Below are 20,796 nucleotides of genomic sequence, written 5' to 3'. Positions count from 1 at the left end.
ACTGCTTATGCACATTACAACCAAACACAAAGCAAATTAGCTAAAGTAACAATTTAATTGTGTCTTGTTCACTAGGATCATGTAAAGATCCAAAAGCAAAGGAATTGGCCTCATAAATGCTTCCTGCAAATGGAAAAAAATCTGTGGCACACAGGTGTGGTCCCAGGTAGGAGGGCAGTGTCTGGGGAAGCCTGGATGCATTTGGGCAAATCAGAGCAGCCAACACCTCCATGGTCTGCACAGAAGCAGAGCCTGTGAGTGCCAGCAAACAGGAACTGTTTGACGTGGAGAGGGGATCCACAAAGGATTAGGCAGCACCAACAGAAGCACTGGCACACTTTATGGGCAAGACAGGCTTTTGTGGAAACAAGCAAAGCTGGCCACGTTCACTGCTGTCTGTCCAGCCACACGATGGGCAGGATAAGCCCATTTTGTTGACACAGTGATATAATCACATCACAAGAGATCAGCCTCATCATGTGCCCAATGGGGCGTGCACACAGCCACTGCTCTGACTCTGGAATTACTGAGTGGCAGGGAAGCTCAGCTGCACAGTGAATGCTGTGGGACAAGGCTTCAAATAACAGGGCACGAGAGATGGCCAGAAATCCCTGCCCAAGAGGAAAGGAGATTTCCCTCCCATGCTTTCCCTTGTACTGGCAAAGGCCACCAATGGGGCTGGTGACACTGGGACTGAGGCTGCTCCTTCCATTAGGATCAGAGGCAGGTGCCCTCCAGCCTTGTCCCCATCTCTGCTCCTGCAGCCCCCTCTCCTTACATGAGCTCAGCCCCACAGGCAGGGCCATCTACAGCACCAGATCCCAAATTACCACCCAGATCCCAAATTAATTACCCTCCAGCAGCCTCTGAGCCATTAAAGGGAACTGCAGGAACCCAGGACAGCCCCTCAGCTCCCTTCAAAAGCCTCCTGCCTTGTCAGTCCCCAAACCTTCCCAAGCACATTCCAGTTATTTTAACTAACAGCTTTGGGGTGTGTTTTTCTTGATGAAAGCCACAAAAACTGACTCTACAACTCACATTACATCACAATGGCATTTGCTATCTCTGAGCACCAATAACCAAAGTTCTCAGCAGAACTTGGTCTTCATTTCCCAATACCACCTCTGTATCTACACTCCCTTTTCTGCTCACCTTCCAAAATATCCTTATTTCCACATTTCAAGCCTTTCCCTGGAGTTCTGGCCAGGAGTTAAGTGTTACATTGATGACAGAGAAGAAACCTCACACACTTGACTCCCAGCTAGAGGTGCTGTTCTAGAAAAGAAGGGAAACTTGGGCCTTGCTGACACACTGAACCCTCTGCTGACAAAAATTAAAGAAGAGAGCACGCTGTATCTTGTTGACAATGACAGCAGCCGTGCTCAGCAGTACCATATGGGATCCACAATTTAGCTCCATTAATGCTCTTAATTTGAAGACATCAAGCACTAATTACACACTGGGTACTAAAAAGGCAAAACCCTTCCCCTGGTGCCAGCTACTTAGTGGTGTTCTGTTGGCTTAACAGCTGGTCAGGGTAGAGTTGGGCCAGACCAGGCCTGCTCACTTGCTCAGGCAGGCAGGTTGAGGAAAGGCCAGACTGCAGGGACAGCAAAGCACATGTTTCTGGTCTCCACAGGATGGGAATGAGTGAGAAAAACAATGGCTCTTCACCTCTTGCTTCATCAGAAGAGCTCCATTCATTTACCATCTCTGCTGTGCAGCTCAGAGTAGAGCAGCAGCTCTCTCCATCACAGACCAAGGGCAGGATCTGGGCCTGAACTTCCAAGGGAGGTCTCTCAGCTATTGAGAGAAATTCTGCAGTGACAGTTCATCTGACACTCTCCTCCTGGCCTCTGTAGCAAGGTCCAACCTCTCCAATAGGTCCAAACCTATTTTGGGGTAATCACTGTGAAATGCCATTATTCCATCCCAGGGAAAACAGCACTCTGTCAAGACACTGCTCTTCAAAACCAAAGCCAAACTGCTCCAGCCTCATTTAATGGGGACAACTTATTATTACAACAGTAATAATGTTTTGGGGCTTAGATAAGGTTTTCCTTTGGCATTAAAAGTCTGTCTTGACTGCATGAGAGAGAAACACAAGAGACATAAATGGTTTAGTGCACCCACTGGGAATAGAGAATGGCTGCTCTGCCTGCTGAAATAACACATTTGCTTCTTCAGGTGTGTTTTTCAGATACAGCTACCAAGGTACTTTCCAGAAATGGGACAATATCTTTATTCTCATTAGCAGATGGAAGACTGAGGCCCCTAGAGGTGAAATGACTCTCTGTCCTCTCTTCTGCCCTCCTCCCCAAAAATAGCCACATAATAAATCATGGGAAAAAAGGAATAAAACTGCAGATCCTGACGTTTTGAGAGTGCTTACTTCCTGTTCCATGTCGCCGTGCAGACGTAGAAAATGCAAGCTCACAGAGGAGAGGGGTGAATGTCCAGGTTGTTCTGACTCTGGCCCTCCTGAAAGGACCTTTGCAAGGAGCTCGTGGTAGAATTCCACTTGTTCACAGCTGGAGAAAAAGATGATCATCTTGTGGCGCTTTTCAAACTGCAAGAACAAGAGAATTGCACATGACCACTTCCAAAGGGCTCTCCCAATTCCCAGATCATGAAAAGATGCAGGTGGTTTACACTTCTGGAGATATAATTATGTGGGAAAGGATTACAGAGTCTGACACCAAACAGAGAGCCCACAACAGAAGAATGAGTACACGCTGCACAGGGATCTCTCTGCCAGCATGAAAGACACAACAGCACCTCAGCTCTCTTGTGGTTCAAGATGCACTTCAAAGCCCTGGATCTAATCCATGCTATCCTCAACAGAGGAACAGATAAAGGAGCTGGAAAAGGCAAAGGGCTACTTAGTAATATAAATGCAAACAGAGTCTCACCTTGCATTTCTGCAGGATAAAAGCTGCTAACGTGACAAGCCTCAGTTTGCTGGGGACCACCATGACATACTGCTGGAGTGTCTCTGGAACAGCAAAGTTTTCCTGCTCCATGCAGTTTGATGAACTGCTGGCTTTCCTGTCTGTTTGTGCTGCTGGTTCAGGCACCTTCTGGATTTCATCTGCTATGGAAATGCTGACGGGGTCATTCAAGCTGATATCAGCCAGGCATGTCACTCCTAAACCACAGAAATGAGAGACAGGTGAGGCCCAGTCTGGCATGGGATGATGCACTCACAGAAAAAAAAACAACTGACACAATTCCAGTGAAAAGGAGTGGAGGGCAAGAACCCAGTGAGCCACCCTCAGACACTGACAGCACCCCCTCACAAACCTCAGCTTTTTTAGGGCTTACCAGGCTTAGCTGCTGTGGACTCCACCAGAACCTTGACAAGACACTACTTCAGCTGACTGTGCTATTTTACACATTTTATGAATGTCTTTATGGACAGACAGCAGTTGGCAGGCCTACTTTTAAATGTGTGTGTGGGAAAATCCCAGCAGATCTTCACTCTGTCAGGAGTGCAGAAGTCAGGAGCCCTGGCTCAGTTCCTGCCACAGCAGATGACTGCTTGTGTGCTACAGAGCAAAGCATACAACAGCTCCCTTGCAATCAGCTTTTTGCCTTAATTGTGCATTTGTAAAGCAAATAAATGAAATTTCATGTTCATGGTTACTTTGCTATGGAATTTTGGAGACATACATGGAGACCATGGAACATACACTAACAGAAATTCCAGTAATAAAGGAAGTGCCATGAGCCAAAGAAATTAACAGAAATTAACAGGAAATTAATTCCACTCCTGCAAAGGGCTTCAGACTGGGCTGTAATAGAGGCAGACTCAACCAAGTATTCTGCAGTTGCCTGTGCATAATTCAGCTACAAGAGCCTCCATCTGTCCATAACCCACCTTCGGTGAGGGTGGCTGAGAGCAGCACATTCTGACGTGTCTCTCTCTCAGCATTTAAAGCATTCAGTATCACAGCCACATCCTTCTCAAAGCCCAGGTCCAGGATCCTACAGAAACAGCAGAGATGGTTAAAGGTGCTGGAGGAAGGAGAAAGTCTTAATACTGCATGACATCTTTGCAATGAACAATTGTCCAACAATCTGTCCAAAGTGGGTATTTCATCCTAATCCCAGACATCTGGTGCTTGGCTGAGGCCACTGAGCATGAATGGATTATAATCACACCCTCTCATCATTTAAAAAGATATTTAGTGAATTATGATGCAGAGGGTATTGTAATAATTCTCCAGACCTGAGCACTTGGAAGTTTACCTGTCTGCCTCATCAATGATCAGCCACTGAGTGCGACGGAAATGAATGCACTGCGTGGACCTGATGTGATCAACCAGGCGGCCAGGGGTGGAGATGAGGATATTTATCCCTTTCCTTAACCTGTGCAGATTCAAAAACAAAAAAATAAAACCCAGGTAAGAGAAAGAAAAGAAAAAAAAAACAACCCCATGAAGGTTAGCTGGACTAGGACCCACAGTGAGGAACTGGAACCTACAGAGGTAAAAAATGCCACAGTAAAATCACAAACAGCACCTTCTCACTGATAAAAACTGATTTATTTGTTTTGCCCAGCTAAAATGTAGCCTTGATCATCACTGATACTCTGCTCTGATACTCAGAGGCACACTCAGTGCTAAGGATAGAATGGAAAAAATTATTAATAATATTTTTTAAAAAATCTAACACACCCCAGCTAGGTTTTCTTTTCTAATTGAGTACTTGTTTTACTGTCAAGAGTAAACTTCTTTTTGTGTATGATTTATAGAGAGAAATGAAAATTCCATTTTGGATTACCGGCTTACAATTCAATTCTTGAAAAGGGGAAAGAAAGGAATTTTTAACACCAGGAAATCTCTTCTCCAGAAAGTAATTTCCCCCATAACAAATACAGTTGGTGGTAAGCAAATACAGGTGTTTGTCAGGAGAGGGAAAAAAAATACTGACACAAGAGCTCATCTTCTCAGAAGGCTCATCAACATTTTAGGAATAGATTCAGCAGGGGGAAGTGAATGTTTCCTGCTGCCCCAGCCACTGTGCCTGTGGAAGATCCAGGGGATCACAGCTTGATCCACCCTCCCAGTAAAAAAACCACTCTGAAGAAGAGTAGTAGATAAAGTCTGTAGAGCCAAAGGACCCAAAATACAATTTAAGAAGTTGTTTTCCTACCTGGCTTTTTCTGATTTTCTCTTTTCTCCCCCCATTAGCACTCCAGGCACAATCCAGGTAAATGGCTACAGGTAAGAAAACCAAGACCAGCAATGATTCTTCTTAATAACAAGACAAAGCCTAATCAAAAAATGATATTTCTTGGCATAAAAAGAGACAGGATGGGGCTGACAGCAGTGTGCATGTGATGTGATCACAGCTCCAGCACTAAAAAAAGACTTGTAAGTCTCTTTTTAAGACTTATAAATTTATAAGACTTATAAATAATGAGGAAGTACCCTATTATTCCAAAGAAAAATGAAGAGGGGGTGGAAATATGAATCAGATAAATAAATGATTTAAACACCTTCTAGCCCAATGGTAAGATACTCTGCCTCAATTACAAGGAAAGCACTATCATTTAATGATTTTAAAAGCCTTCTCATTTCTCCAGTCATTCAGCTGGCAAAGCATTTCCCCAAGTCCTGCTCCCCATCTGAAACCCATCTGGCCAGTATTAGTTTCAGTAAAACGGTCCTTGTCACCACCAGAGTTTCCATTCATAACTCAGCCTGAGACAATGAAAGGTATTTCTACAAACAAATGGCTGTGAAAATCAACTGTGCTTGTTTATCAGCACATGTGCAACTAGGGTGCCATAATTAATCACTTAATTGCTCATGTAATAATTTAAAACATGCCACAGGGAAATCACACACTTAAACACATTTATCTTTAAGGACCATACATCTTGCCAGGTGCTGGATTTCCTTAAACCTCCCCCTGAATTCACAGGAACTGAAGTTGTTTAGTTCCTCACAAGAATAAGAACACAGAGCATTGAATTCTTACCTTAAGTAGTTTCTGGATTGTATCAAAACTTTGGAGTGCAAGCTATGGAAATCAACAAAAGAAAATGAGCTCTGACAAAGTCTCTCTGGACTAAAAAGCTGGATTACAAATCCCCATGGCACAAAAATCTGTAAATTAATCTAGTTATGTTTATCAGAATTCTAAATGCATCCTTAGTTTTTCTTTTAGAAACTGCTTACTATTTTTTTCTCTTGAAGAATCTCTCTTTTATTTTATTTTGACCTGCTCAAAAACCTCTTTACTGGCTCAGCTCCACAAGCCAGGTCTCAGGACAAGAGAGACTTCTGCTGGCTTCTGTGAATGCCCTGGGGAGAAAACAAGCTACAGGCACAGAAGATTTTGCTCCAGAAGAAGAATAAAAGAGAAAATTATAAAAATTCTGGGAAAAAAGGAAACACATAGGTCAATTCTCTTCTGGCAGCCCTCACTGTTCCTCACCTGACCCGTGGAGTGATTGTGCCACTGGATCTTTCTGCATTTCTTTTCTCAAGGAAGGTTATTGCTTCCATTATAAAGTAATACCAATTATAATCACAAATTATCTTCCTAAGTACTCTCAATGGCAGCCCTTTAAATGAGTTTACACACAGTTTCCTCCATGCTTAGTATTCACATGGCATCCTAAAGAGGCAGTAAAAAAATTTAAATAGCTTCAGAGCCTTCTCCTTTCAGTAATAGAGCAGAGATATTGTACTGCAGGCTGCATAAAATATGGGACCTCAAATGAGATACCTGCAATCAATTCTCCACATGGCAGTTATTATCATTTGACATACCAAACAAAAATAAAAAAGGTTGATAATCTTTTCTGACACTGCCTTTGCAATTGCAAATAATATAAATTAAATTGAAGAGTTCAGTGGAGAAACCAACTCTTGAAAGGCCTCAGCTTCAGCATTCACTTATGGATTTGAATAAACAGCTTTGAAAATGAAATACTTGTATAAAGCTACACATTTGCAAAGCTGAATTCATTGGTTTTACTCATTCCCCTTGCACTGAGCCAGGGGGGTTCTGCAGCCTCCACAAAGATCTCCAACTGCAGGAGGAGAACTGAGAAACTCCTTTCTTACTGTGGCTAGCACTGAACAAAAATGACAACACAAAAATGACAACATGTTTTGTGAGGGCAAGATCTGAGCAAAGGGATCTGACAGTGTTTTCTGATGTGGGGAGCTCTGATGGACCCACACCAATATCCCAAAAACCAGTGTTGAGGCAGACTGAGGAAGGAAAAGCCACCTACCTCCCCAAAAATCAGTGTTCAGACAGACTGAGGAAGGAAAAGCCACCTACCTCCCCAAAAATCAGTGTTGAGACAGATGGAGGAAGGAAAAGCCATCTACCTCCCCAAAAATCAGTGTTGAGGCAGACTGAGGAAGGAAAAGCCACCTACCTCCCCAAAAATCAGTGTTCAGACAGACTGAGGAAGGAAAAGCCACCTACCTCCCCAAAAATCAGTGTTCAGACAGACTGAGGAAGGAAAAGCCACCTACCTCCCCAAAAATCAGTGTTGAGACAGATGGAGGAAGGAAAAGCTACCTACCTCCCCAAAAATCAGTGTTCAGACAGACTGAGGAAGGAAAAGCCACCTACCTCCCCAAAAATCAGTGTTCAGACAGACTGAGGAAGGAAAAGCCACCTACCTCCCCAAAAATCAGTGTTGAGACAGATGGAGGAAGGAAAAGCCACCTACCTCCCCAAAAATCAGTGTTGAGACAGATGGAGGAAGGAAAAGCCATCTACCTCCCCAAAAATCAGTGTTGAGGCAGACTGAGGAAGGAAAAGCCACCTACCTCCCCAAAAATCAGTGTTGAGACAGATGGAGGAAGGAAAAGCCATCTACCTCCCCAAAAATCAGTGTTCAGACAGACTGAGGAAGGAAAAGCCACCTACCTCCCCAAAAATCAGTGTTCAGACAGACTGAGGAAGGAAAAGCCACCTACCTCCCCAAAAATCAGTGTTCAGACAGACTGAGGAAGGAAAAGCCACCTACCTCCCTGGTTGGGACGAGCACGAGCGCGTAGGGGCCATCACTGCGCTGCAAACACACAAGAGCAGGGCTCTGAGAGAAGGCAGCACTGAGCACAGCCCTTCACAACCTCCCTGCTCTCACCAGCACTGAAGGCCTTCAGTGCAAGTCTGTACATGGTATTTTAGGGTATTTCTGCCCCACAGCTTTCATAAAATCAAGTTTTTCCCATATCAATCCCACACTGCCTTCTTGTCCCTGCTGGGAAAGCTGCTCACAGCCAAAGCCAACGTTTCCTTGCACACACAATTCTTGTTTCATTTTCTTGTTTCACTCCTGTGCTCCTGAGCTGCAGGGATGCTCTCCTGCTCGATGCACAGCAACAATCTGCAGGTGACAATCCAGGATGGGCTGGAAATGCTTCAACCCTTCAGTCAGGATGATCTCTTTCCATAAAATGCACAAGATCTGCAGCAGCATTTCCTGGTGTATGATCCAAACTGGGAGCAACTACCCAATCCCACCCCATGCCAAAGATTACCAAACAGCAACCTCTGTTTTCAGTTCTTCCAGGCCATTTCTTCTGCTCTCTGCTTTCTCCACACCTGATAATTTAGCCCATTTCCAATTCATCCTGCAGTATGGAGCAATGGTGAATAGCTAACATGGATCTTGTACCATCACACATCTAGAGAACTGGAAAATTCCTTCTGTCACATGTATGAATAAATGGGAATATGGATTGCTTGTATGAAAAAGAGACAGCAATGACTACAGGAGCTGGATTTTATTTTTATTAATCTTAGTTTCAAAAGCAAATTTATTTAGTGCTGTTGGACCTACCTGTATTTTGGATTCCATTCCTTGCAAAGACTGTACAAGTGGAATCCCATAGGCAAGAGTTTTACCTTTATGAAAGGGAGAAAATAAGAAAAATTTCCATTAAAAAATATATATATGGCAATTACAACCCTCCAGAAAACCAAAGCCCCATTTTTCCCATCACTCTTAAACTGCAGTCATAGTCTGGAAAAGTTTCTATTAAACAGAAAGTTTGCAGAATGGAAGATTAACAGGCAATTCAATAAAGGGTCAATTAGAAAAGAGAGGTGGTGCTATCTCACTAAGATCTACCAAAATAAATGCAATTAACACACCCTAAGGAGGGACAGTGACAGTTCAACACTGACCTGAACCAGTCTGAGATCTCACCAGGGCATCTCTGCCTTGCAGGAGCACAGGAATTGCTTGCTTCTGAACACTGGGTGACAAACACAGCAGGGCAGGAAATGCAGATGCAGCACAGGATGGAATTCCAAGATTTCAACACACAGTGACTGTCTCAAAACTCTTTACACATTCCCCACCCTCATCTCTGCTGTGCAGCTGCATCAGCTGAGGTGATTTCTAAGCAAAGCCACTGGGATGTGATAAATTCAAACCAGATGGGTTTATGATTCAAGTACCAAACCAGAAGGCAGGAGTGCCTACAAACCCAATAGCAAACAGGACAGTGGTACTGTGGTCTCCCCAAACCCATTAAATATAATGAAATAATCACAGCTGATTGGCTTTCAGGGGTAAACTGCAAAGTTTTGATATTGATTTGCTTACCTGGTCATGCTGCATATGTTTAGGACAGTGCTTATTGTGGAGATCTAAAGAGATAACAGAGAGAAATAAAGGTTTTATTGTCAAACTGTTCCTTTTGTTACTTCTTGTACTGCTAAGACAGAACAAAACCCAGAAGACTGACATTTATTGTCTGCATAACTGGTCCATAAAGTTCCCATCTCCTCAATCAGAATTACACCATTGCTGGTTTTTTTTTTGGTACTACAGCTGCAAACAGTGAAGAGGGCTGGGACTGTGTCTGGGGACAGGTCAGGACATGGTCCAACACCCTGAGTGACAAAATCAGGTGAAGTATCCAGGTCACCATGGATAAAGGCTCTCTGAGCCCCCACCCAGACCCCCATGGTTTTGAGGAATGCAGCCCTCCTGCCACTCACCAGGTGTGGGTGGAGGTCCAGCTGGCTGAAGGAATCTGTAGTGAAAACATTTTCTTGCACCTGCCGCACTTCTTTTCTGAGTTAGGAGAAACAAAAACAAAACACATAGCAGGGTTAAAAATATAACACCATTCTGCATAATCAGCAATAAAACTTCATCTGCCAAGCAAGGGTAAGAATTCAAGAGCCTGAATTTCAAGGCATTGCAAGAGCTGTTTTTCTTCCCTCCCATTTATCTAAAATACCTGTGAATTTCTGGGATGTCTGGGTTGTTTTTAAACAAGCTGGATGTCTTGATGAAAGGTTTGTTTTTCTGGCTTTCATTCTGTTTGTCTCTCAGCTGCTTCTTAGGAACAGTTTTTTGTGATGAGCTTCCCTCCTCCCTCCTGCCAGCCTCCGTGGCATCCTTCCTGAAGGTGTTTGTGGATAATTTACGTTTTCGTTTCACGGGCGGGTTTCCATGTGGTGACTGGAGCTTCCTTTTCAGAGCACCAGATTGCTTTAAAGTGAAACAAACCGGTCAGCACTGACTGGGAGTTAACACACAAACATCAGAGCCTTATTTTTGGAATCCCCCATTCCATGATTAAGAAATCAAAGCTGCTTTCTGCAGCTACACAACTCCTACTCCAGCAGATCCACCACCGTGCCTGAGGCTTCTGATGCTGCTGAAAGCCAAATCTAGCGCTGAGCCCTAAAGGATTCCATTCAACATCCCAGTGAATGGGCAGAACATGCTTTAAAAATCTCTCTCTAAAGTATTTTAAAGCCTATGCAGACGAAGCAGAGGGCAGGGAGAGCATCGCCCGCAGCCCGTCACAGGGAACGCGGTGAGCCGGGGCAGCGCCGTCCGCTCTGCCCGCAGCTCCGGGGGCTCGGAGGAGCCGGATCTGCCCGACCTCTGCCCGGGGAGCCCCGGTGCCGGATCAGCCCCGGCTCGGGCTGGGGAGAAGCCAAAAGCTCCATTTAACATCACATAAACTTGGCGGATGCTGCCTCCCGCCCGGTCACGGTACCGTAGGGTCGCACGTCCCGCAGGGTCCCGTGTGCCATATGCCATATCCCATGTCCCCTGTCCCGCAAGTTCCTGTGTCCCGTGTCCTCTGTCCCGCAGGGTCCCGTGTGCCGTATCCCGTGTCCCCTGTCCCGTAGGGTCCAGTGCCCCGCAGACCCCACACTCCCTTCCCTTCCCCTCCGCTCGTACCCTGCCGAGGCCGCGCATCCCCACGCCCGCCGCCATGTCCCACCCGCTCTTCCTCAAGACCCCGGGGCGGCCTCCCGCCCGCCCGTCTCGTCCCGTGAGGGCGGCGCGGCGGCGGATGCGGAGCCTCCCCCCAGACCGGATCCCACCCGGCTCCCCATCACCCCGCGGCGCTGCGGGAGCTCCATGAGGGCTCTCCGCACCCCGCACCCCGCGCTCTCGGGGCGGCAGGGAGCGCAGGCGGCGGCGGGGCAGCCCCGGCCGGGCCCGCCGGCGGCTTCGGCGGCGGCGCGTGCGCGCGGCCCGTGAGGCGGCGGTAACATGGCGGCGGCGGCGGCGGCGGCCGGGCGGGAGGAGCCGCCGCTGGGGCTCGAGGCGGTCGTGGAGGAAGCGGCGGCGGCTGCGGCAGCGAGCGCCGGGTTCCGGCTCACGGCGGTGCGGCGAGAGCCGGCGGTGCGGCTGCAGCACGGCGCCAGCGGGCTGGAACCGCTGGCCTGGTCCGAGGATCACCGGGTGTCGGTGAGCACGGCCCGCAGCATCGCCGTGCTGGAGCAGCTCAGCGACGTGCACAGCGGCGGGCAGGACATGGTCATCCACCGCACCGCCGTGCCCGCGCCCGCCGCCGCCTGCATGCTCAAGGTGAGTGCCTGGCCTCGGCAATGTGTCCGTGTGTCAGTGGGGAGGTGGCGAGGAAAAGGAGCCGGGGAGGTTCGGGGCGGACATCGGGGGGAGTTTCCTCCCAGGAGGGGTGGTCGGACTGCGGGATGGGCAGCCCAGGGAGCTGGTGGAGCCACGGGCCGTGGAGGTGTTCAGGGAGCCGCTGGAGGTGGCACTCAGGGCTTGGGCTGGGTGACAAACAGGCTGGACTCGGTGATCTCAGAGGCTTTTTCCTACTTAATTGGTTCTGTGGTTGTTCACGATGGTGCCAAGCAATAGGACGAGAGAAACGAGCATAAACTCATAGACAAAGTTGCACCTGAACACAAGAACTTCTTTCCTGTGCAGAATCCAGAGAGAGTCTGGAAAACCTCTGTGGTCCCTTCCAGCCTGACCCATGCTGGGATTCTGATCCTCTGCCCCTGCCCAGAACTCGCTGCAGGCTCTCAGTTTAAAAGCATCATCCCAGAGATACCCAGGGATTCTGAACTTCTGCAGTTTTCCCGAGAATCACTTGAGCTCCAGAACAGTTATTTCAACACAAATTTAAGTAGGAATCTTCCTTTGTTTTGCTGCCTAAGCTGAAGGGTTTTTGCATTAGGGATTTCTGTGGCCTTCAGGGGAATATCTGACTTTCACAAAGATGGCAGATATGGTTGAGTATCTTATTAATTAATACTTTTGTTGTTGTGAATCTGATTTTATTTTCCAAACAATGCTAAGAATATGGAATGGAGTTGAGATATTGAGTATTTACATATTATGTCAGGCATCTTTAAAAGAACAAAAATATGAAAAAAGGCTCTTTGATTCAGCAGACAAAACTTCAGTAGCTGAGAGTCAAAACTATGCAAATTCAGGGCATTAATGAAGCTGAATTTTTTAGGAGTGACATCAATTAACAGTGTGTTACTATAGGATATGAAACAACACGACATGGACTTGCTGCTTTTTTTAAGGTAAAAAAAGGGACTTTTGTTTTTTTAACTTCAACATTTATAGATTTTTAAAAGTGACAGTGGATTGGAGGGTGAAAGTACCACCTCTTCAATGACACTAAACAAACTAATATCAAATTTCTTTTGAAATTGAAAACAAGCTTATATCAAATTTACTTTCTTTTATAAAAGCATGGAAAACAATAAATAATTTACGTAAAATATGTAAAAAATTTCATTACAAAAATATAAATATGAAAAAACTTTAAAAAATCTTAAAAAATCAAAGCAACACCAGTGTAGTGTTGATTGAAAAGAATTCATTACAAAAACATAAACATTAACAAACTTTACAAATCTTAAAAAATCAAAGGAACGCCAGTGTAGTGTTGGTTGTGATTGAAAAAAAATCATTACAAAAATGTAAACATTAAACAACTTAAAAAATCAAAGGAACACCAGTGTAGTGTTAGTTGTGATTGAAAAAAAATCAGTACAAAAATTAAACATTAAGAAACTTGAAAAATCTTAAAAAATCAAAGGAACACCAGTGTAGTGTTGGTTGTGATTGGGGATGCTCTGTTTGAAGACGGAATTAATTCCAGGAAGGTTTCCCTTAAAAAACCAGCTGTACAATTGTTTGAGAGGTTCTTTTTGTTGTGTTTTAGGTGGGCCCAAAGAAGGAGGTGGCCGAGTGCAAGGAGAAATTCGCCAGCTCAGTGGATCCCACCGTCAGCCAGACCTTCATGCTGGACCGAGTGTTCAGCCCCGAGGGGAAGTCGCTGCCGCCCCTGCGGGGTTTCAAATACTCCAGCTGGTCCCCCCTGGGCTGTGACGCCAACGGGCGGTGCCTGCTGGCTGCCCTGACCATGGACAACCGCCTGAGCATCCACGCCAACCTCAACCGGCTGCAGTGGGTGCAGCTGGTGGATCTGACCGAGCTGTACGGAGAGCGCCTGTTGGAGGCTGGCTACAGGCTGTGCAAGGCTGACGCTCCCTGCGGGGAGCTGGGGGATTTCCCCGAGTTCCAGAGGAGACACAGCATGCAGGCCCCCGTGCGCATGGAGTGGTCGGGCATCTGCACCACCCAGCAGGTGAAGCACAACAACGAGTGCCGGGATGTGGGCAGCGTGCTGCTGGCCGTGCTCTTTGAGAATGGCAACATTGCTGTGTGGCAGTTCCAGCTGCCCTTCCTGGGGAAGGAATCCATCACTTCCTGCAACACCATCGAGTCGGGAATAAGCTCCCCCAGCGTGCTGGCGTGGTGGGAGTACGAGCACAACAACCGCAAGATGAGCGGGCTGATCGTGGGCAGCGCCTACGGCCCGGTGAAGATCATCCCTGTCAACCTCAAGGCGGTCAAAGGCTACTTCACACTGAGACAGCCCGTGGTGCTGTGGCAGGAGATGGACCAGCTGCCTGTGCACAGCATCAAATGCATCCCTCTCTACCACCCCTACCAGAAATGCAGCTGCAGCCTGGTGGTGGCTGCCAGAGGCCCTTACGTGTTCTGGTGCCTGCTGCTGATATCCAAAGCGGGGCTGAACGTGCACAACTCCCACGTGACGGGGCTCCACTCCTTGCCCATCGTCTCCATGACTGCAGACAAGCAGAATGGCACGGTGTACACCTGCTCCAGCGATGGCAAGGTCAGGCAGCTCATCCCCATATTCACAGACGTTGCTTTAAAGTTTGAGCACCAGCTGATAAAGCTCTCAGAGGTGTTTGGCTGTGTCAGGACTCATGGGATTGCTGTCAGCCCCTGTGGGGCGTACCTGGCGGTCATCACCACCGAGGGCATGGCCAATGGGCTGCACCCTGTCAACAAAAACTACCAGGTTCAGTTTGTCACCCTCAAGACCTTTGAGGAGGCAGCTGCACAGCTCTTGGAATCTTCTGTTCAGAATCTTTTCAGGCAAGTGGACTTGACGGATCTCGTACGCTGGAAAATCTTGAAGGATAAGCACATTCCTCAGTTCTTACAGGAAGCACTGGATAAAAAGATAGAGAGCTGTGGTTCCACTTACTTCTGGAGGTTTAAGTTGTTTCTCTTGAGGATTTTGTACCAGTCGATGCAGAAAACCCCCTCAGAGGTCACGTGGAGACCTTCACACGAGGATGCCAAAATCTTGATATCAGATTCCCCTGGGATGGGCAGCACTGAAGATGATCAGGAGGAAGGAACTTCAAAACAAGCCAGCAAGCAGAGCCTGGGGGACACAGGCAAAGGTGTGGACATTGATGACACTGCAGAGGATTCTCTCCATCAGTCAAGTGACTCTGGAGGCCGTGAGCCGATGGTAGAAAAGCTGCTTGAAATACAGGCACAGATTGAGGCTGTAGAAATGCACTTGACACGAGAGCACATGAAACGGGTGTTGGGAGAAGTTTACCTGCACACATGGATTACAGAGAACACCAGCATTCCCACCAGGGGAGTCTGTGACTTCCTCATGTCTGATGATGCCTATGATGACAGAACAGCACGAGTAAGTGACACCTCTGCTCGGGGAATTCTGTGTCACCGTCACTTCCTTGTCCCCTCTCCTGAAAATACAGCTGGGCTGGGAAGGAGAGCTGTGGTCATGTCATCCTTGCCAGTCAGATTCTGTAGAGCATTCAGCTTAAATTGTCCTTCCTTGATACTGGGAAAGAGGAAGGAATGTAAATACAGATGTTGAAATTTGGATCAGGTACAGTAAAGAATAAAGTTTTTGGAGAACAGGGAACAGGACTGGGGTTATTGTGCTGCTGTGTGTGGGTTTAGAACACGAACTGCTTGAGGGATGTTTGTTTTCAATACTGTTTGTTTATTCCATCATCTTTACACAAGTGAACTTCAGGTGCATTTCCTCTAGTCAATCACACTGTGGTTCTCATGTTAGTGTGGTGTTTTCCCTGCTGGCATCACAGCCAAGTGTGGCCATCAGGAACTCCCTAGGAAAGGGCTCTGGCACAACTGCTGGGTTGTTCTGGCATCCAATCACTATGAATTGAAAGTTTGAGAGGTTGCTTTTCTTATCTTAGAAGAATCATGTTTCTTTTTTATAGTGATGAAAAGCGACTTCTAAATTGTATTTTATCTATTCAGTTTGCTGTCACACTTTAAAGGTCCCTGGGATGTGTTTATATCTATTGAAATGTCACAGACAAATCTGATCACATAAATGTTCTGCTGTAAACATTGTACTCCCAGTGCTGAAGACACCCAGGTAATTTCTGAACAGGAATTTTTTTTAGCACATCCACTATGACAGGCATGAGGGAAGGAAATTTGCCAGGAATTACTATTTTTAAAGTCTGTATCCCTTTAGTGTGGGACAGAAATCTTTAGGAGAATAAACGAATACTTACCAATACATTGAATTTCTTACACTTCGATTATTTGGGATTCAGCTTGTTGTGTGTCACTCTGAAATGACAGTGAGGGCTGTGTCACCAAGTGCCTCCTGTGTGTTGCAGGTGCTGATTGGGCACATCCTGAAGAAGATGAACAAGCAGACCTTCCCTGAGCACTGCAGCTTGTGCAAGGAGATCCTGCCCTTCACCGACCGCAAGCAGGCCGTGTGCTCCAACGGCCACATCTGGCTCAGGTAATGCATGGGCTGAGCATGCAGAGCTTGTCCCTCTGGATAATCCAAACATCCTTCAGGAGCTCACTGAACCACTGTTAGCACTGGAGTGAAAAGGCTTGAAGCACCTCAGCCATGCTTCAGTCTTTTTCTGTCCTCTTCCATAAGAGTCAAGGCACTGGAGGTTGGATTTGGTTCTCTTAGCAGGACAGTGTTTTTGTAATAAAACCATTTTGATCATCTGTTTTTTTTGGGAATATTGAGTCAGGGAGAAAGCAGGCAAGGGAAAATCGAAGACAAGTCATCCTTTGGAACATCACTTGAAGGAGGGTTTGTTCAAGCTCCTTCAGCATTTGAAAACAAGAACAGTTTAACAAGAAATGATTGAGAACAGGCACATTGAGAAGTCAAACAAATTAAATGAAATTTTAGAAAATGAAATATTAGAAAATGAAATATTAGAATTTGAAATTTTAGAAAATGAAATCTTCCTGTACCAGTGTGGGAGGTACATGCAGATTGTCCCTGGAGCTGTGGCAAGTCACTAGTTTGTCACAGAGAAAAGCTGTGCCTAACATGTTTTGTGTGCTAGTTTGGGTAAATAGTCATGGCCTTAAGGACACCCTGGTTCTTCCCTGTGCAGTAGAGCTCAAGCTTTTCAACTCCTCTACTGTATGCTAGATTTTTTGTCAATGAAATATTGATTTTTGACCTTTCATTTTTATGTCCATATGCAATTTGGTACACTTGGGAAATTTACTTGAATTTTTAAATTATTAATTTTCATATTTAATGTGGTTCATTACTGCCTTTACTCTCCTAAAGATAAAACTGCTTGTCCTTTCACAGGTGCTTTCTAACCTACCAGTCCTGCCAGAGTTTGGTGTACAGGAGGTGTTTGCTTCACGACAGCATTGCACGGCACCCAACCCCAGAAGGTAAAATGTTCTTGGGGCCAAAAGAGGCAGGATTGGAGCTTTTAAATTTTATCTACAAAATGGCTTGAATTAGTTTCACTGATTTTACTCTTTTAGGCAGTTCCCATGTGAAGCTCTGCATTTCACAGTGTCCTGGTGTTGTCTGGGCATTAGTGAGGTGTTAATTGCAAATTAATAACTGCAGAAATTGAGGTATAAATCCCACATTTGAATGAAATCTGGGTAAACACATAATCTATGCTGGAATGCTAGAATTAGTTTGATATTCAAGTTGAATATATCAGCATCCAGTTCTGGAAAAGGGATCAAGAAACAGGAACCAAGGACTGTGTTATGAGAGGGATCTAATTTCAGTTTAGAAAATGAGAACATTGCAGTTGGGCCATGGTGATCCTTTACATTTTTTTTCCTATATAGCTATGAGCATGTAAGGATAAAGCATGGAGTGTTTCACCTTAATTTTGTTCCCTGCTAAGGTGGAATTTAAACTGGCATTACTGGAAATTTCAGGGCAGAAACAGAGTTGGATTTCACTGAATTCTCAGTCACTCCTGCATGTCCATATATACAAACTGTCCAGGATTCCTGTTGAGTTTGTGCATCTCAGGTGTCATTCCTCTGTTCATCTCTACCTCCAGCTTTAAACAACTTGTTTTCTTATTTGCAGATCCTGAATGGATCAGGAGGTTATTGCAGGGACCTTGCACCTTCTGTGATTCTCCTGTGTTCTAGAGAAAAGCTGGGTCAAGACTGAAAGCATTTTCTCTACTGCATAAGCTCCCTTCAGCCTGGGAGGATACAGGGACAGGAACACAGACTCTGCTGGAGGGAGAACACCTTGTGCACAGCCCTGTACATAAAACATCACAGGTTCTACAAACTCCTGAAATCCAGAGCCCATTCCATGCTCCAGAAACAGGAATGCACCTGGAAGAGCCAGTTTAAAGCTGTTTGGAAATGCACCCAAGGAAGCCTCAGCAGCTGGACACTGACAAGGAACTGAGTGTTGAGCAGAGTGGGAATTGTCCTTTCTGCCTGTCAGTTCCCAAAGCTGGGATGGGAACAGCAGAGCTGCCTCTTGAATGGTCTTGGTGGGTAGAGAAGGCTCCAGCTTGCAGTGCTCTCCTTTGCTTTTTCACCTTTGCTGTGGAACATGGAACTCTCCAGATAATCCATGGTTCCAGTGGCTTGCCCAGAGCAGCAGGTGCCAGGTACAGCCATAGGAGAGAATTTGAATTTCACTGAAACTCTGAAAGAGTATCTGCCTCAGAAATGTAACAGTGTCTCAGTCAGAAGGGTGATATTGGCTGCCTGGCATCAGTAAGGATAATTTTAAAATATAATAATAATAATTAAACTAATAGCAATTAGCTTAAACACTAATATATATACATATATATATAAAATTTCCAATGCTCTTAAGTCTCTTGCCCCACTTTCTTTTTCTGAACTAAGTTCTAACTCCTTCCCAGCTCTTGCCAAAGTATTTGCCTTTGGTTTCACTTAACCCTCTACCAAGAGGAATCCTCTTTTCCAGACAAACTCAGTTACCAAAAGCATTAACACTAATTACCAAACCAATTAACACTACTGTCAATTAAATTGAGAGTCTCCCTCATACAGAAATGAGTTTCATACAAATCTGACACACAAATAATCACTCCCAGCTGACAGTTTTTCTTTTCATAATAGCTCAATAAAAAACCCCAAACAAAGAACAGCCCAAACCCAACCCCACCATGCTGACATGCTCTGGGTAGGGCCAAGGAGGCTGGTGAAGCTCTTTGTGTATCCCAGACTGGTTTGGTTTGGATGGGACCATAAAGTTCATCTCATTCCACCCCTCCATGGGCAGGGACACCTTCCAGGGTGCTCCCAGCCCTGTCCAGCCTGGCCTTGGGCACTGCCAGGGATCCAGGGGCAGCCCCAGCTGCTCTGGGCACCCTGTGCCAGGGCCTGCTCACACTCACAAGGAAGGATTTGTTTCTGATATCCCACCTAACCCTACTGAAGCCATTCCCCCTTACCCTGTCACTCCAGGCTCTTGTAAAATCTCTCCATCTCAAGTGGCTGAGTCCAGAAATTTATTTTGCCTTCTAACTGTCCTATCAGAAAAAACATCTTTTTTTGCCATCTGTTCCTACAGAGAGCAGAACCCTTTTCAACCTCCTATGCAGTGTTAGAGGAATAATACCTCCCAAATGTGTGAGGTTACCTGGTACAGTTTGTCTTGTTAACTTCAACCCATGCTGTCAAATAACCCTGAGTTTGTGTATTTCCATTCTGCAGAGTGCCAGTGGCAGAGGTGTCGCCCTGTCTGTGATTCCTGACACTTCCACTGTGTGGGAAGTGCTCCACAGCTCTTGAGAAATCATGGAATTGTGCTGACACTCTGTGTCCCACCAGTGCATGTGTGATTGGTGCTTGTTTCCTCCATTCAATGACTATGCATATTTTGTTCATGTTCCTTCAAGTTTAATAGGAGCAATTTTTTTTTTTCAGCAAACATTAGTCAGCTGTCCTTCTGCTCAGTGTCTCATGCATTAAGCATGATCATGCATTGACTGAGAAGAACATTACTGTAGTAGCCTAGAAACAGCAGAAGCACATTCATCTGTAAAATAATTAGCCTTGTTTGTAAATATCCTTGGAAGTGATACCATAATTGTATTAAAGAAACATTTAGTTTTTTATTGCTGTGCATTGAAAATTGAAATTACTTCAGTGTGTCTGCAGAGAAGGGAAATGTAGCTCATGTTGGTATCCAGTAAAACCTTGATACCCAATGTGTGTGAGTTTGGGGCCAGCTCTGGTACCTGGGACAGAATTTCCCAGTGCTGGTGGGGCCTGGGGGAACAGAACATCAATTTTCATATGAGCTGAGTAGGATTGGGGTTTATTTGTGGTGGTTGAGAAGGTTTTTTAAATGGAAGCTGCAGGTCCTTGCCCTGGCAGCTGTGACAGCTCATCAGTAAATGTTCCAGTTTAGAAATTCTCCTGCCTGTGGATGAGGGGAGGGAGCCCTGCAGAACCCTGGCCCAGTGCTTCCAGAAAAAGTCAAAGAACATTTCTTTGGCCATGGCTTGGACACCATAAAAATATCCCGAGCTACTGAAATGTTTTAAGTCTGGCTGACCCAAAGGTTCACATGATAACAGATTAGATTGGTTCTTGCTGATCATTTCTGGCAGTTCTCTTGAATTTCCCTGGACTGTTTTAATGCTTTGCCATGGAGAAGCTCTAGCACACCTCACATTAACATTGCAGCATTAATGCTCATTTTCCCTGTCTTTCAAGGCACTGGATACTCTTTTCTGCCATTGCCAGTTTATTTAACCTGGTTTCAGACTTCTGGGAAAATGGAATTTTAAAGCAAACAATGTTGTCTTTGCCTGCCAGTGGAGATCCTTTAGCAAAAAGCTTTCACTCTTCACCCTGACCTGTTCACAACAGGTACAGAGGAATTGGGATTTCATTTCTGTGTAAACCAGCACTTG

The 20,796-nt window shown here is 45.7% G+C and overlaps 3 protein-coding genes across 3 annotated transcripts in view; 1 reads left to right on the top strand and 2 right to left on the bottom strand.

Moving 5' to 3' along the window:
• DDX31 (DEAD-box helicase 31) overlaps positions 1–11,237 on the bottom strand; it is a 44,026-nt gene extending 32,789 nt beyond the window's left edge. The window contains exons 1-13 of the mRNA XM_058818114.1: positions 11,198–11,237; positions 10,239–10,492; positions 9,994–10,069; positions 9,596–9,639; positions 9,172–9,242; positions 8,825–8,889; positions 8,006–8,050; positions 5,989–6,030; positions 5,158–5,222; positions 4,252–4,371; positions 3,881–3,987; positions 2,913–3,148; positions 2,393–2,569 (exon numbers count right to left, since the gene is read on the bottom strand). Coding sequence (XP_058674097.1) covers positions 2,393–2,569; positions 2,913–3,148; positions 3,881–3,987; positions 4,252–4,371; positions 5,158–5,222; positions 5,989–6,030; positions 8,006–8,050; positions 8,825–8,889; positions 9,172–9,242; positions 9,596–9,639; positions 9,994–10,069; positions 10,239–10,492; positions 11,198–11,233 — 1,338 coding nt within the window. The 5' untranslated portion in view covers positions 11,234–11,237. The remainder of the gene's footprint in view (positions 1–2,392; positions 2,570–2,912; positions 3,149–3,880; positions 3,988–4,251; positions 4,372–5,157; positions 5,223–5,988; positions 6,031–8,005; positions 8,051–8,824; positions 8,890–9,171; positions 9,243–9,595; positions 9,640–9,993; positions 10,070–10,238; positions 10,493–11,197) is intronic.
• A 13-nt stretch (positions 11,238–11,250) lies between these two features.
• Positions 11,251–11,781, bottom strand: LOC131567021 (testis-specific gene A8 protein-like). The gene is made up of 2 exons (XM_058818501.1): positions 11,705–11,781; positions 11,251–11,653 (listed from the first exon to the last, which is right to left on the bottom strand). Exons 1-2 carry the CDS (start codon positions 11,779–11,781, stop codon positions 11,251–11,253), a joined length of 480 nt encoding a protein of 159 aa, XP_058674484.1.
• Positions 11,583–19,929, top strand: GTF3C4 (general transcription factor IIIC subunit 4). The gene is made up of 5 exons (XM_058818115.1): positions 11,583–11,833; positions 13,458–15,278; positions 16,252–16,382; positions 17,211–17,299; positions 17,967–19,929. The coding sequence occupies exons 1-5, from the start codon at positions 11,780–11,782 to the stop codon at positions 18,029–18,031; spliced, it is 2,160 nt and encodes a 719-aa protein (XP_058674098.1). The 5' UTR covers positions 11,583–11,779; the 3' UTR covers positions 18,032–19,929.
• The last annotated feature ends 867 nt before the right edge of the window (positions 19,930–20,796 follow it).

This window comes from Ammospiza caudacuta, chromosome 21 (assembly GCF_027887145.1).
Source record: "Ammospiza caudacuta isolate bAmmCau1 chromosome 21, bAmmCau1.pri, whole genome shotgun sequence".
In the NCBI taxonomy this organism is placed as follows: domain Eukaryota; kingdom Metazoa; phylum Chordata; class Aves; order Passeriformes; family Passerellidae; genus Ammospiza; species Ammospiza caudacuta.
Note: the sequence above shows the minus strand (reverse complement) of the source record. Positions and strands in the feature narration are given on the sequence as shown.

What these genes read in the sequence shown, in the direction of transcription:
- GTF3C4 (XM_058818115.1), top strand. Translation starts at nt 11,780, where the DNA reads ATGGTCATCCACCGCACCGCCGTGCCCGCGCCCGCCGCCGCCTGCATG. An exon ending in CCGCCGCCTGCATGCTCAAG is followed by an intron (nt 11,834 to 13,457) that starts GTGAGTGCCTGG and finishes GTTGTGTTTTAG; the next exon opens with GTGGGCCCAAAGAAGGAGGT. An exon ending in AACGGCCACATCTGGCTCAG is followed by an intron (nt 16,383 to 17,210) that starts GTAATGCATGGG and finishes GTCCTTTCACAG; the next exon opens with GTGCTTTCTAACCTACCAGT.
- LOC131567021 (XM_058818501.1), bottom strand. Translation starts at nt 11,781, where the DNA reads ATGTCCTGCCCGCCGCTGTGCACGTCGCTGAGCTGCTCCAGCACGGCG. An exon ending in GCCGTGCTCACCGACACCCG is followed by an intron (nt 11,654 to 11,704) that starts GTGATCCTCGGA and finishes GCCGTGCTGCAG; the next exon opens with CCGCACCGCCGGCTCTCGCC.